General features: G+C 37.2%; 1 protein-coding gene across 3 annotated transcripts in view; it reads left to right on the top strand.

Annotated features, from left to right (window-relative positions):
* Positions 1-16,833, top strand: part of KIAA0825 (KIAA0825 ortholog) — a 441,670-nt gene that overhangs the window by 136,821 nt on the left and 288,016 nt on the right. For all 3 annotated transcript variants that reach the window (XM_055564899.1, XM_055564898.1, XM_055564900.1), the window contains exons 9-12: positions 502-767; positions 2,183-2,333; positions 7,238-7,428; positions 10,676-10,858. In XM_055564899.1, the coding sequence (XP_055420874.1) occupies positions 502-767; positions 2,183-2,333; positions 7,238-7,428; positions 10,676-10,858 (791 nt within the window). The remainder of the gene's footprint in view (positions 1-501; positions 768-2,182; positions 2,334-7,237; positions 7,429-10,675; positions 10,859-16,833) is intronic.

The raw sequence follows: 16,833 nt of genomic DNA, 5'->3' as shown, positions 1-16,833 counted from the left end.
TTGCTGACTCTATCAATAAGAAAATGCTACATGAGATTGTTTCTGATGCTCTTAGATTATTTAAGTTAAACTGATACAGCTTCATTTATATGTGGTGATTAATTAAAAAAAACACTTTTATGACAGTTTAGCCAAAACAAACAAACAAACAAACCCGGGAGTAAGTCAAAAATAATGTAATCATGGATACATACTTTCTGAATTCAATTAACTACAAATAAAAGTATTGTCATGGAAAGCTATTTCCTGAGTTTTTCATAATGTCTCTCTGGTAGGCATAAGGTTTGAAGTTTATATATAGAGAAGTATCATTTTTGTATTTCTTTATTTGACATAAAACATTTAACTTTCTACCACTGAGACATCGGTTATTATAAAGTTGTGTCATTATATTTATGTTTGATGCCAAGTTCATTATTTTGGAATTTAGTCTCCCTGTACATAAATTACATGGCACTGTCAGAATACAAATAACTCAGTGCTACATTTATTTCTCCCTAGTTTTGTTCTGACATCATGGAAAAACTTGACATAATGCTTCCACTGGCTCTGGCATGCAGAGATGATTCTTTTCAGGAAATTAGAGCAAACTTTGTGGAGGCCTGTTGTAAAGTGGCAACAGCTGTCCTGGCCAAACTGCAGGAGAGAAGCAAGGAGTTTCCCTCCAAAGTACCCCTGAAAAACCTGCACACCCTGCTCTCCACGGCTGTGTATGTCTTCCAGCGTTTTATGCAATATGATCATGTGATGAAAGAAAATGCTAAGAAGTGAGTGTCATTTACACTAAGTTGATGGCCATGCTTGCAGTATCATCTATCTTTGGGTATCACAGAAGTGGAATCTTGAAAATGGTATTTGAGAAGGAGAAAATAATAATAAACATGGGGAATTATTTTCATTTATCTTGCCTAGGAAATGTCAAAAAGGTAGAGCATGGGTTGTATTAAACCAGATACACAGATAGCAAGAAAGATAGGTATTCCCTCTGAAGGCCCACTGGGATGACCTTTGCATTTCCCAGACGCTGTAGTCTGGAGGAACTATTTTCAGCATGCTGTTCTGATGTGACCAAGCAAAGCCTTTCCATTCCACAAGGCCCGTTGTACAGATTACACTGGAAAGGAAAAATAAACTTCTCCCCTGTCACACAAAACAATATTTGTGGAAAATGCCGTTCTCTTTGGTTCCTAGACCAACTAGACATTAGGAGCTGGCCTAGAGAAGAGATGCATTTCTGACTATTCTTGTGACCAATGTAAACATATCTCAGAATGCCCGTTTCATAGACGCTATTCTTCATGTGTGAAAAGGAAGCATTGACAGTCTCAATTCTCATGTATTTGTGGTCCAAAAAGACCAAATGTTTTCTGGCTAGAGAACAGAAATGACCAGATGTATAATCAGGTGGCCTATCTGGCTTCTCTTGTACTCTCTAGAAGACGGCATGGCCCTTTGCAAAGGGAACGTGTAGACTGGACACTCCAGTGTGAGCCCAAGAATCTAGTCTGTATTCCTTATTCAGCCTTTGCAGTCCCTTTCTAGTAACGAGAGGAAGCATAAGAGAGTGTACTAAAAATAGCTAAAGATAAAAGTAAATTTGGCTTGATGTAGGATATAACTATGATATTTCTTTAATTCCCTTAAGTAGTCAGATGTTGTGATTCATACTCGAATTTATAAACAAAATGTGCCAGCAATCCCTTTATTTCTGTAGAATATTGTAAAACAGTTTATGAGATAATTGACAGCTACAAAATTACAATTTTTAAAATAAAAAGACTGTGTTTGTGGGACGTGTGATAGCTTTATAAAAGTTGGTTCTGACAAATGCATGTTGTTCTCTGTAATAACGATAACCTAATGCCTAAATAATGCACTGATCTCTAATAACAGGCTTACAAAGAATACTTTGATTTTTGAATGATGTATTGACAATGCAGTTTGTCTCAAGTTGAAGCGCATATTTGCGGAACAGCAGATGTACGTTTTCAAAGGACGTGCAAAACAAAGACCAGCTTTTTTTTTTTTCTTTTTGGAAAGTGACTGTGGATGCAGACTTCAGCATTGGGAGGAAATGAATGATTGATATCTAATAATCAAAACCATTTGTAGTACTGGAGATTGTTACCTCCTACTGCACAGGCCTTAAATCTCTGTCTCTTTGATCATTCCCTCTGCACAGACCCATATTCCTGGTGCCTATCCAGCGATACCAGGAATTCATCAACAGTCTGCAGTTTCAGGTTACGGACTACTGCGTCAGAGTTTGTGCTACAAGCATTTTACAGGACGCTGAGAGCCACCATTGGGATGACTACAAAGCTTTTTATGAGGTGTGAAGTTACGTTTACTATCCCTCCTTTTTACACAAATATGTTTTACTGCCTACCTGCTTTCTGGCTAATTAGAAACATGAGCTTGGCATTACTAACACACGAAGGCTGTGAGGATAATATTTTTTAAATATTGAAATTATACTTGGAAAAACACTGTTCTTAAAAACCTGAAATAATTAGAACACTCCTTCTGCTTAAAAGTAAAAATAACTTAATTTGAGCTGCAGTGTTTCCGTGCTATATAATAGTTGGAATGTAATGGGATACGAGTAAAATTCAAGGAGAAAACAATGCCACAATATAATATACAACCTTGTATTGTTTTCAAAGGGACCAGTAAGAGGTATCCTTGCACTTTTTTCTTGTTATATATTTCCATCTGTGTTTGATAAAGATTTTTTATTAAACAGCTTTATTCTTTTTATACTTGTTTTCCCTTCTTATTGTGTGTTCTTATGAGTGTGCTTTAAGACCCATCTGATCATTTATAGCTTACCTATTTTCATTTAACCCATGTTTTGAAATCCCAAATTTCTACTGAATTAAAGCCTAATGATTCCTAGTGCCACCAAAACCTGGATCAATTAAAATTATTCATCATCAAGCTTCATTAGTTCCCCTTCCTCTGAATCCCATTGATTACACATAAACCACAGTATTTGAAATCCCTTGAAGCGGATTTCAGAGCAGGGTGAAACATTTATAATATCTTAATCAAGATAATCAACATTTTCAAAATGTCATCAGTCAAGCCCACCTTCCGTAGTTTTTGCCACGAATGCCTTCCTCCAGATTGAAGCTTGTGATTTTGTTTCTTGATTGTCCTGCTAACTGTAGAGTATTGAGAAAAACAGAGTGGAGTTTTATTCAGTGAACTCACTCCTGTCGCCTTGCTGACACCATGGCTCCATTTATGCCTGGGTTATTATCATAATAAATGTTGTCACAACAGAGACGAGCAGCTTAGAAGCTTTTTAAAAGGGCTTTCCACGTTTTCTAAGACCATTTCATCTCTCCTTTAGAGGCCCTTCCCAGATACCTTTTCTCTCTGCGAAAGCATCTATATAGGGTGTTCCAAATCTGACGCGCTTCACACAGCAGCGAGCAGAATGAAAACGAGAAAGTGGTATGGTGCAGCTGGTAGCCTGAGATAAGAATAAAAGTATTGGTCTCCCCTCTCCTGGCCGCGTCCCAGCTCCCTTATTTGCCTTGAGGTAAACAGAGAGGTTGAAAATGAATCCATCTCATGTTTCAAACTATTTCAACGTGTCAGTGCGCTGATGAGCAATTTTATATGATGTGTCCATTGAAGAACAGGTATCCCGTCACTATCCGTCCAACACAGGGACATTATGTTTCCTTTCATGCAAATTGGGAGCTGGAAGAGTCCTACGGTATAAATAATAAGTAGATGCATTGAGAACCTGTTATTGAAGTTACCAAGTATTTAAAAGAAAAAACAACAACAACAACAAATTACCACATAACATTCAGCTCTTAGATCTTATGACAAGGCTTTAGCTTCCAAGACAGAAATAACGAGATAGCTAGCCTGTGATTACATGGTACTGTAGCTTCCATATACTTACATGGTCAGTAGTTACAATTTAATTGCAGAGTTAGCGGTGGTTATTTATGCTCAGAAAAAAATAAAATAAAATAAAGTGATACTGCTTTTCTGTTTACCAAAAATAAGAACCTTCTAAAACCAACACAGATTTTAAGCGATTTTGATAACTGGAGTACCCAACATGGTTTTATCCTGTTTACTACACCCCTCTCTCTGTCTCGCCCCATTATTCCAGCTGATTTGTGAAACAGGACTGGTAGGAATGTTTGAAGGGGCGAGGCGATGAAATCTGCCCGACTGGAAGTGGAGGGTGAGATAGAGATCTCAGGGGATCCTATCACCGTGTGCAGAGTGTAGTAAAGAAATAGAGAATTTGTAAGATATGGAGCAATATTTGCTCATGTATTGTGATAACAAGTGAGCCCTAGATAGATCATTTCCACTTTCTGAACTGTCAGGTTGAGAGAGCCAAAGAGTTCAGTATCTCTCTGATGAGGTGCTGGTCAGATGGCACAGTGGGTGTTCAAATTACATGTTTAAAATCAAGCTTTTAGTATACTTGACATCTGTTCAATTTTAGCAACTTGTGTTTTCTAATAGTCAAAGAATAAAGAATTGTCTGTTCAAAGATAATATTGAGTGGCTTATATAATAAAGCCCAGCTGCTTGTTTCCTGATATATAATCTAAATAAAAGTTCACATCTGTTTGTATTATAGCGGGTCTACAAAAATAACAGATGTTTACTAGCAGAATACTTTTGAAATGACAACAAATAGGGAAACAGGTCAGAAAAATAAATGAATCACATTTAATTTAATGAAAGCCCTTGCATACATAGAAACTATACACATTTTGAAGAAAATTGTGAGACAGATGACCAGTTTGGAAGGTTTTAAGTGAACATGAAGTTTATATTTTTAAAAGTCTTAAAAATAAGTATCTTTCACTTTTAGGGGAAGAAATAGGTATGCCTAAAGTTATTTTTATATTCTCATTTATTGCTCAAAGGTGGCTATTAAGGAGAAATAATATGAGAAATCATGTTGGCCATGTTATCATGGGCACCCACTCACCGACATGGAGAAAGTATAAATCATTCAGACCAGCCATGATATCAGCTGGGTTGGTTTTGCTTTACTTAACGTACAACACAGAAAGTAATAGAGAAAATAAAGTATTAAAATTCCTTTCTTAGCTGAGGAAATTTTGTAAAGTATTCTTTATCACAGAACACACAACAAAGAAAATATAAGAAACTATGATTTGCAACTTGTGCATTAATTTTTTTAAAACAGTTTTGATGTACATCTAGTCAGAAAATCAGAAGTGGTCGAAGTCCCCACCAGTTTGAACTTGACTCTTCAACATTTTGATATCCAAGTTTTCCACCCAGCAAGAACAATTCTACTCATAAACTCCATTTGAAGGTCAATAGATAATAACTATAGATTATTATTATTATAGTGACTACAAAAGACTTTAGTAATCAAAGAAAGTACCAGAAGAATAATATGTAAAGAATATATACATAAGAAACTATCAAATTTAGGTATAGGAGAACATCAGTTCAATTCAGTTCAGTCACTCAGTCTCACTCTTTGCAACCCCATGGACTGCAGCATGCCGGGCCTCCCTATCCATCCCAACTCCTGGAGTTTACTCAAACTCATGTCCATTGAGTCACCCAACCATCTCATCCTCTGTCATCCCCTTCTCCTCCTGCCTTCAGTCTTTCCCAGCATCAAGGTCTTTTCCAGTGAGTCAGTTCTTCACATCAGGTGGCCAAAGTATGGGAGTTTCAGCTTCAACATCAGTCCTTCCAATGAATATTCAGGACTGATTCCTTTAGGATGGACTGGTTGGATCTCCTTGCAGTCCAAGGAACTCTCAAGAGTCTTCTCCAACACCACAGTTCAAAAGCATCAATTCTTCAGTGCTCAGCTTTCTTTATAGTCCAACCCTCATATCCATACATGACTACTAGAAAAATCATAGCTTTGACTAGACGGATCTCTGTTGGTAAAGTAATGTCTCTGCTTTTTAATATGCTGTCTAGGTTGGTCATAACTTTTCTTCCAAGTAGCAAGTGTCTTTTAATTTCATGGCTGTAGTCACCATCTGCAGTGATTTTGGAGCCCCAAGAAATCAAGTCAGCCATTGTTTCCACTGTTTCCCCATCTATTTGCCATGAAGTGATGGGACCAGATGCCATGATCTTAGTTTTCTGAGAACTAAGGAGAACATTGGAATTGTTTAAAATGATGTTTGTTTGAGAAATATAAGGAGTGTGCGAAATAGAAATTTTAAGTCAGAGGATTACTTAAGAGATAAAATAAGTTTTTCTCATTTAACTTTTGATATAGTAACGTAATCAGGATAGTTTTAGAAGAACACATTCTTCAAACTTCAAATAATGTATTTCAAGTAATCTTTTAATCTGGTCTGAAGAAAACGAGCAAACTCCTAGCACACCTCCCTGAGAGCCTGTTAACTAATTATTAGTTGTAATTCACTTGAGGTGACCTTCTCATTTCTGCCTGTTTCCCCTTAGCTTTGGCTGCTGTTGGGTCTCACTCTGTGATCAGGGAAAATTTGACACAGAAAAGAGGTCTGTCAAGAGGTAGAAAGGAATGAGAACCTGGCCCTTCGGAAGTGTAAAGTACTGTAAAAAATACTAAGAAATGATGATACCATCTGCCTGGGCTTTATGAAATCTTGCAAAATCAGACCATTTTAGGATGTGTTTCTAGTACTGTTGTTGAAACTCCATGGATGAAATAGCCTAATATAATCATCTTTGGTGACTCCCACTTTGTTTTCACGCATGTTGATAAGTACACACTCTGCAAGTTTATGTTTGCTCCTGTCATTTCATTGTAATGTGAAATCTAAACCATTTTTAAGGTGATCTCAATGATGTTAATAAGCCCAGAAGAATATACATGCTTAATTTCAAAGATTACTCTTTAATTTTAGAAGAATCAGCCCACTATCTTAGACTATGCAAGACTTTGTTTAGCAGCTACAAAGATGATCATTTTAAAGTAAATTTTAAACTCCGGACCACGAGTAGGTAAATCAAGGCTACCCTAGGTTAAATGCTTGTGGTCTGGATTTACACTAGAATATCTGGTCTCGTAATTGAAATAAAACATATGTTCCTTTGTCAATAAGAATGTTTTACATCTTGTCAAAAATCTTTCTTGGTCATCGAGTGCGTCAAACTCTCCAGCTATTTCCTTTCAGCCTGAACTAATTAAGTTCATAGGAAGCAAACTGACATTTGGTAAGATGCGATCCTCTTGTTTAATGTGTGCTGGTTTTGCCAGGGGGAAAGATGCTCCTTCTCGCTCCAGATGTGGCATTATTTCTTCTGGGCGCTTCATCACGATCTCTGGACCATCCTGCCCCCTAAATTAGCCCAGGAGATACTAGCAGAAGTTCTGGAGAAGTCTTTGGGTCTCCTGGCCTCCAGATATGCCCAGGCCCATCCCAGTTATAAGAGAACCCTACAGATAAGGTAACTGAAGTTGTGAAAACCATTACTTTTCAAGAAAATGTTTGTCAGGTGTATAAAGCAGAATGTGCTTCTGAATCTCATGATGTAACTCCTTGTATATTTAATGTTTCTAACATCTGAAAGGAAATCATATTCAATTCTCCTGAGATACTTAAGTGCAAATGTGGAACTTGAATCAAAATAACTTTGTTCTTTTTTCTCCTTAAAATTGTATGTAAAACCCACTTTTTTTCTAAAAAGTGAGTCAAGTTGTATTACAGTCTAGGACATAGATATCCAAAGGTTAATAAATAAGATAAAGAGAGAAAATTAAAGTCCTAAACTGGAGAGGAAAGCTGCGGTGCTGTGATGAAGTAATTTGACTGAAATTGCAGGCAACCAAGGAATTTTACTTTCGGGTGTTTTTTTTTTTTTTTTTTTTTTTTTTAATTTAATGCCTTAAAATATTGTAGTTCATCTTCATTAAGGAAACTCTTTTGTCTAATCATTTTTCTCTTAATATATTCTAATTACTTCTTTCCTCTTTTCCTTTTCTTTTTATTATGTATTACTAAAAAATAGTTCAAAATGTGAAATCACAGAAAATGAGGAGCAGCAGTCATAAAGTCTTAAAGACTGAATTATAGGCCAATTCTAAAGGAAATCAATCCTAAAGGAAACCAATCCTAAAGGAAATCAGTCCTGAATATTCATTGGAAGGACTGATGCTGAAGCTGAAACTCCAATACTTGGGCCACCTGGTGCGAAGAACTGACTCATTGGAAAAGACCCTGATGCTGGGAAAGACTGAAGGCGGGAGGAGAAGGGGATGGCGGAGGATGAGATGGTTGGATGGCATCACCGACTCGTGGACATGAGTTTGAGCCAGGTCCAGGAGTTGGTGATGGACAGGGAGGCCTGGCGTGCTGCAGTCCATGGGGTTGCAAAGAGTCAGACACAACCGACCTACTGAACTGAACTGAACAGGCCAATTCTATGGGTTGTCTAGGCAAAGAATATTACAAAAATGTGCGTACATGCCAACAATGGTCTATACAAAGTGAAGCCTTTTGTTTTTATAAACATTCTGATTAATGTAATTGAGACCTGCCTTTTAGGTATAAAAATTTTTTTTTTCAGATAATTTGCTGCTGCTGCTAAGTCGCTTCAGTTGTGTCCGACTCTGTGTGACCCCACAGACGGCAGCCCACCAGGCTCCGCCGTCCCTGGGATTCTCCAGGCAAGAACACTGGAGTGGGTTGCCATTTCCTTCTCCAATGCATGAAAGTGAAAAGTGAAAGGGAAGTCGCTCAGTCACGACCCCATGGGCTGCAGCCCACCAGGCTCAGATATGTTAGGCAGAGCCTAAAGACATCAGAGGCTTTATTATTTTTGTCAGTAGGAATTATTTTCTGATCAAGCATGATGCATGTGAGGGCATTTAGGTCTTGCTACAGTGTTTCATAAATATGGTATTTTTGAACAAGCTGTTTTGAATTACTGACCAAGCATTAAAAAAAAAAAAAAAACCCATTGAATTCTGAAGAAGAGATGGAAAATTCCTTTTGAAGGCAAAGGATACTTTCATTCTTTTCCTTATGTAGCTTACATCACTTTTGACTGTGAGGTGGCAAGTCATTATAAGATACTTATGAAATCAGATTTACTATTAGCTCATGAAATAGGTAGTATATTTAGTTAATTAACTGTACTATAGAGACTTTTGGCTTCTATTTTCTGGGTACATAAAAACATCTTGCAAAGCTAGAGTTCTTTCCTAGTTTTTATAAGTTACATATTTTTATTTGAATGATTAATTATAAAATATCCATTTTGTAGAAATCAGATTTCACAGGCATGTGTTTGTTTGTGTCTGTGTGTATATATATATATATATATATATATACACCTTGGATTTGCAATTCTTTAATTAGCAATTAGAATGAGTAGATGCAAACTACAATTAAACCTTCCTAAGGATGATTCTGGATGCTCTTAGAATTCTAGCTTCCAACTGTCATATAACAAAAACTGTGCTCTCTATATATTGTTCAGTCACTCAGTTGTGTCCGACTCTTTGCGACTCCATGGACTGCAGCACGCCAGGCTTCCCTGTCCATCACCATCTCCCAGAGGTTGCTCAAGCTCATGTTCATTGAGTTGGTGATTCCATCCAACCATCTCATCCTCTGTCATCCCCTTCTCCTGCCTTCAATCTTTGCCAGCATCAGGGTTTTTTCCCAGTGATTCAGCTCTTCACATCAAGTGGCCAAAGTATCAGAGATTAAGCTACAGTATCAGTTCTTCCAATGAATATTCAAGGTTGATTTCCTTTAGGATTGACTGGTTTGAATATATATATGCAAGGAAAATATTTATTTGATATTAATATTTTAATTTATATTGTTTGCTATTAATATAAATTAATATTATTTGCATATACATGTAAGGAGAACAAGTATTAAATTTGTGGCAAATATTTGTGACAAATTTATTTAATATTGCAAAGTTCTGAAACTGTAAGCTTTTTCATTTGTGCCTCTGGTGCCTTTTTTTTTCACCTCCCACATGCTAGGAGAACATATTGCTCAATCTTGTACCTTTCTTTTGATACCTTGTACTTGGATGAGAAGATTGTTCTGCTATCAAATTTTTACCTATCACATGTATGTGGATAATAGAGAACTTTCTTTTAACGTGACTTTTCTTTTGCTGAATTTAATTTCAAAGAAACGCTCTTGAGATTCTTGAAGAGGATCTTGATAATGCAAAACAGACTGTTTTTCTTTTTTAAAAAAAGCACTTCTGCAACACTTCACTGCTATAGACGTCATTGTCTCTAAAGATAATGAATGGTGTCGTGCTCAGTCGTGTCCGACTCTTTGCAACCCTTTGGACTGTAGCTCGTCAGACTTCTCCATCTGTGGGATTTTCCAAACCAGAATACTAGAGTGGGTTGCCATTTCCTCCTCCAGGGGATCTTCCTGACTCAGGGATTGAACTCGCATCTCCTGTCTCCTGCATTATAGGCAGTTTCTTTCTGCTGAGCCATCAGGGAAGCCCAATGCATGGTATTATGGGTCAGCTAACACTTGCAAACTCAAAATCTATCTTTGATGCTTTGTCTGTTTTTGATCTCTGAATCTCTGATATCGAAGCAAATATTTCTATTCTTACATATGTTTAATATAATAGATATAAATGATAGTGTGCCTACCAAGCAGAGAGAACAATTTTAACATGATTTTCTTCTTTTTCTTTCCAACAGACTTGATGTCACAACAATTTTAATTTGCACTGAGAACATGTTATGGTCAGTTTGCACATCTGTACAGAAGCTTTTGAATCCTCATGCATATGTAGATGATAAAATTTTTAAAATTCATACCCACTGTAATAATCTCTTCACAACATTAGTTATTTTGACTTCACCATTAACACAATTACACCAGTAAGTATCAAATGTATTTTCTTTTTAGCTACTATGATATGGAAAATAATGTAATTTTATGCTGCTTACTGAATTGTGTGAAGTAGCAAGTAGAAATTTATTGAAGCACAGTTGTGATATTGTGAATTGAACCATTTTACAAAACTAACTCTAACCAACAGGGGTTTCTTCATTCTCGAAGTTATTTGATCCTAAATATGTGGTATTTCTCTATTGATTAATCCTGTTCAGTTGATAAGGCTCTAAATACAAGCAGGAATGTTTTGAGCATCATTATTTGAGTTGTTTAAATGCTCAAATTTTATTCATGGATTGATTTGTCTGTGAAAAAATAAATCATATCCCAATGGCTTTATGCTCCTCTAAAAATATCTTTTAATTTGATATAAACGATTTTCTCTAATCAAAAAGATTTTTTAAATGATTATAAAATGCTCTCTAGTCTAGAAGAGACATAATGTTTCCATTTACTCTGCCATAGATTTGCATTTTTAGTGTTGGACTTAGTGACTGGGCTAGTAATGGGAAGTGGAAATAGGAGTAAGTAATGATTTTTTAAATGTTGAAATATTTACTTAACTAAACAAATAAGATTCAGGAAAATAAAAAAAAATTGAACTGCTTTTCTGGTTAATTTCATTCAAATATGTAATATGATAAAAGAAGTTAGAGTAAATCTTATAATGAAACATTAATATACTTTCGTTTAAACCCTCCTCCAACGTAGTCAATTTATCTTAAAAGATTAAATATTGCATATTCTTAGTTTCTTGGATAGTAAAAATTATACAGACTTGTATTTCTTAAAATAAATTTGACAAAGTATTTGTTTCTGTACCATCCTGGTAAAGGCAATATATAAATCTTGATTTTCGGTAAATTTTGTGTTAGGAATTCTAAGGGTAATTAACAAGTTTTTTCAAAATTTCCCTGTAATTTTCACCCACTCTTGAACTTTCAACAGACCCGTTGTTTACAGATTGCTTCTTCTGGCAACCTTTCCGTTGAGACCTAATTTTAGAAATGGAGAATTCTTTCAGAAAGGGAAAGAAATAATGAGATAAATTGCCATAAATTTGGGATTATATGTATAATGGTGCATAATCACAAAAAGCTCAAGTTCTGAAGCCCATAATAAATCCTAGTAAACTAAACTGATTTACCATAGATGAAAAAATTACTGTGCTCTTAGTTCAATGGGTCATTTCATCTAAGGGGAAGGCCCTGTGAAAATCAGGAACAAAGTTGACAAATTTCATGGATTGGTCATGGTGAGCAATATTGAATTTCACGGTCTGTCACAGATGAATAGAAAAATTTTAACCCCCCAATGCATTTGTAAAGCAAATAAATTATTATCAAAGGTTGCATATTTTAATAATAATAATAATGTAACATACATTCATTATTGTTAACCTGTGGCCTTTTGATACATTTTTAAACAACTCTACAAGTACTCAGAGCTCTGTGATTTGTGCATTAGATATTGCATAGTAACCTCATTCAACAAATTTAAATTGCTAATTTAAACCAGAATTGCAGAACATTTTATACCAAGCACTGCCTCTGTTTTTTTTTAATATAAAACATAGATAGTGGATTTGCTTTAAAGCATGAATAAAAGTCTATATATACTTTCATTTTTTATTATTTCTCAGATCATAAAAATTTTCACAGATTTTATCCATTCATGTTGGTATAAAATTTAATTTGCTTTCCTAGAGTATAAATCTAATTTTTAAAATATATTTTGCTTTCTATTGACAAAGGAAATCTACAGGGCAACATGTTCCACACCTAATAGGAAAAAAAAAAAATGTGTGTGTTGCAAGAACTCTATTGATTTATTTAGCTTCTTTTCACAGCCAGGATATGAAGTTGTCATATTGTTAGCATTTCGAGAAAAAAAAATTGTATATCTATCTCACATTTAAAAATTAGGCTGTATGCTTTGAGGAATTGGTTAAAAGTAGCAATCAGATGTTGATAGCATTGGATTTTTATAAACTATGCCTGACATTTGTCACTCTATGTGATATGCCTTTCTTGAAGGTGACTGCTTTTATTCCAAGTAGTTCTGACAGATAAACTGAATGTATTTTCCTCTCCGAGCTTAGCATAGGACTACTAAATCCCAGGGCAGAAATATGATTTTTAAATCTTTTCAGAAAGAATGAAATGTGTTTGCAAAAATGTGTGTCCTTTTTTAACTCCCCTTTGTAGATTTCTGTTAGGATGTTGTAAAAGGAGTACTTTAGGTTTGTCCTCCAGGGAAAGAGACCTGCTGAAACATAAAATATTCACCATATATTTTCCGAAATGCTTATCACTTGTGGTTATGCTTATCTTCTTTCATAAAGGCAGTCATGCTGCACTTTCAGACGTGCACTCCATGCACGTTCACACACATATGCAAATAGTGGTTTCATGTGTTACATTTGCTTGCACAGAATGTTAGTTTTAGTTTCTATCTAGCAAATTAAAGTTAATTTTTAGAATTTTAGGTAAATACAATTCAGTTTCAATTTATTAAATACTCTTGCCTCCCTAGGCCCTATGATTAAGCACCAGGATTAAACACAGGTGTCACATCAAGGAGCAAGTTGAAATACTCACCCTCAAGTATTATAGGAGAGTCTGATAAAATTTTTAATGTTAAAATTGAACATTATATATATTTCAAAATGTTTTGATTCGTCCTATAAAAATTAAAAGTGGAAACTTTTTGAAAGTTGATTGTCTCCAATGTTACCTCATGTAATAACATGGGAGAATGAATTTCAGTGCAAGTACCAACATGCCAGGCAAAGGCTGGGTCATCAGAAATAGGCCAGAATGTTGGTCACTGAGCCAGGGAACGGCAGACCTATCTTTGGGGTTCACTTGATGTCATTCACATGACTTTTGAGTCACTAAATTCCAAGGTATTTCAGTGCTCGTTCTGTAGTTTGGTTTCAAACTGGTGCTGGGTGTTTTAAGGTTAGCTTGTTTATCTCTTTAGTTATTTGAAATTACTTCACTGTCCCTAATGAAACAGAACATGTTGGTCTAAAACTTTTTCTTTCATACCTCAAGAATGTTTGGTACACTGGAGACAGGTGTTCCTCAAAATGGTAAGCATAGGGGATGCTCATGTACAATGTTGAGCATCATATGGTTATAAACACAATAACTTTACTCTTAGGTATATACACAAAAGAAATGCAAACATATGCCCGTGCAAAGATTTGCACACAGGAGTTCATAGCAGCATTTTTCATAGTAGTACAAAGTGGAAAGAACCCAAGTGTCCATCAGCTGGTAAATAGATAAACAGTATGTGGCATATCCATACAGTAGTATATTATTCAGCCACTAAAAAGAAATGGAATACTGACAGATGCTACAACAGGGATGAATCTCAAAACCTGCATGCTAAGTGAAAAAAGCCATACACACAGAGTACATATAGTGTGACTCAACTTATTAGAAACTTCCAGAATAAACAAATCCATAGAGACAGAAAGTCAGGCTTCCCTGGTGGCTCAGCTGGTAAAGAATCTGCCTGCAGTGTGGGAAACCTGGGTTCGGTCCCTGGGTTGGGAAGATCCCCTGGAGAATGGAAAGGCTACCCACTCCAGTATTCTGGTCTAGAAATTCCATGGACTGTATAGTACATGCGGTCACAGAGTCGGACACGACTGAGTGACTATCATAGAGACAAAAAATAGATTAGTGATTGTCAGGGGCGGCAGAGGAAGGGAGAATGGGTTTCTTTTGAACCTAATGAAAACGGTATAAAATTGCTGCTAAGTCACTTCAGTAGTGTCCGACTCTGTGCGACCCCATAGACGGCAGCCCACCAGGCTCCCCCGTCCCTGGGATTCTCCAGGCAAGAACACTGGAGTGGGTCGCCATTTCCTTCTCCAATGCATGAAAGTGAAAATTGGAAGTGAAGCGCTCAGTCGTGTCCGACCCTCAGCGACCCCATGGACTGCAGCCCACCAGGCTCCTCCGTCCATGGGATTTTCCAGGCAAGAGTACTGGAGTGGGGTGCCATTGCCTTCTCCAGTATAAAATTAGATAGTAGTAAAAGTTGCATAACTGTGAATATAGTAGAAATCATTTAGTTGTGTACTTAAAATGAGCAAATATTGTGGTATGTGAATTATATATCTCAATAAAGTTGTTAAAAATGAATGTGGACTAGATGGAAATAGAAAGAAAAATATATAAAATGTATTTTTAAAGAAGAAGTGAAGTCGCTCAGTCGTGTCTGACTCTTTGCGACCCCATGGACTGTAGGTTATCAAGCTTCTCCGTCCATGGGATTTTCCAGGCAAGAGTGCTGGAGTGGATTGCCATTTCCTTCTCCAGGGGGTCTTCCCAACCCAGGAATCGAACCCAGGTCTCCCGCATTGCAGGCAGACACTTTACCATCTGAGCCAACACGGAAGCCACTTACTTTTTAAAGAAGTATCTGGCAGAATGCAAAAGGACCCAGTAAACAGAGTTAAGTCTCTGAGCCATTTTGTTTAGATTAAATGGCTCCCTTTGTTCTCTTCCTTCTAAACATTATTTTTGAGGGAAATAACTATAAAAAAAAAAAAGCTAAAATCAAATCGCTTTATGTATGGTCTTAAAAGAGTAAAACACTGGTAAACAGCAAGTCATTGGTTTTCAGGAAGGCCAGTACCCTGAATCTCTTAAGTAGCTGGTTCCTGCCTGGTACTCTAGGATCAAGTCTTGTTCTGTTTCTTCACCATATGGCCTGTTTCAATCTGTCCCTTCGCTCTGTACCACTCAAGACTGACTTCACAGATGGCCCCTGTAATTCACCCTCCTTTTCACTAAGCAAAGTCTGACAATATCTTCTGTTTATTCACTCCTTTTTAAAAAAAAAAAACAAAAAACACAGTATTTACTCTGTAGGAAGATCCCCTGGAGAAGGGAATAGCAGCCCGCTCCCAATGGCACCCCACTCCAGTACTCCTGCCTGGAAAATCCCATGGACGGAGGAGCCTGGTAGGCTGCAGTCCATGGGGTCGCTAAGAGTCGGACACGACTGAGCGCCTTCACTTTCACTTCTCACTTCCATGCATTGGAGAAGGAAATGGCAACCCACTCCAGTGTTCTTGCCTGGAGAATCCCAGGGACGGCGGGGCCTGGTGGGCTTCCATCTGTGGGGTCGCACAGAGTCGGACACGACTGAAACGACTTAGCAGCAGCAGCAGCAGCAGCCAGTATTCTTGGGGCTTCCTTGGCAGCTCAAATGGTAAAGAATCTGCCTGTAATGCAGGAGACCCAGGTTCAGTCCCTGAGATGGGAAGATCCCCTGGAGGAGGGAACAGCTACCCATTCCGATATCCTGCCTGGAGTCCATGGACAGAGGAGCGTGATGGGCTACAGTCCATGGGGTCTCAAAGAGTCAGACACAATTGAGCAACTAACACTTTCTTTAGACCAAACATTATAGCAGTCATTTTCTAACTTCAGGTCATCATTTTCTAACCTCAAAGATGTATTTTTGAAACAAAGGCCCAGGGGCAGGAGAAATGTAGGAAGCCTTATTGTACTCCAAGTATCTTACCTTGATTTCTTTCACTTAATGCCAAAGGGCTAGTAGCCCTGCTTTATGAAAGAAAAGCAGTGACTTCGAACTATGTTTAAATGGTGAAGTAGACTGAATTTGGTTATCTCTACATGGGCTTCCCTTGTGGCTCAGCTGTTAAAGAGTCTGCCTGCAATGCAGTAGCTGCTGCTGCTGCTAAGTCACTTCAGTCATTTCTGACTCTGTGTGACCCCACAGACGGCAGCCCACCAGGCTCCTCTGTCCATGGGATTTTCCAGGCAAGAGTACTGGAGTGGGTTGCCATTGCCTTCTCTGGCAATGCAGTAGATCTGGTTTTAATTCCTGGGTTGGAAAGATCCCCTAAAGAAGGGAAAGGCTACCCACTCCAGTATTCTGGCCTGGAGAATTCCATACTCTGTAGTCC

This window comes from Bubalus kerabau, chromosome 1, assembly GCF_029407905.1.
Source record: "Bubalus kerabau isolate K-KA32 ecotype Philippines breed swamp buffalo chromosome 1, PCC_UOA_SB_1v2, whole genome shotgun sequence".
In the NCBI taxonomy this organism is placed as follows: Eukaryota; Metazoa; Chordata; class Mammalia; order Artiodactyla; family Bovidae; genus Bubalus; species Bubalus kerabau.
Note: the sequence above shows the minus strand (reverse complement) of the source record. Positions and strands in the feature narration are given on the sequence as shown.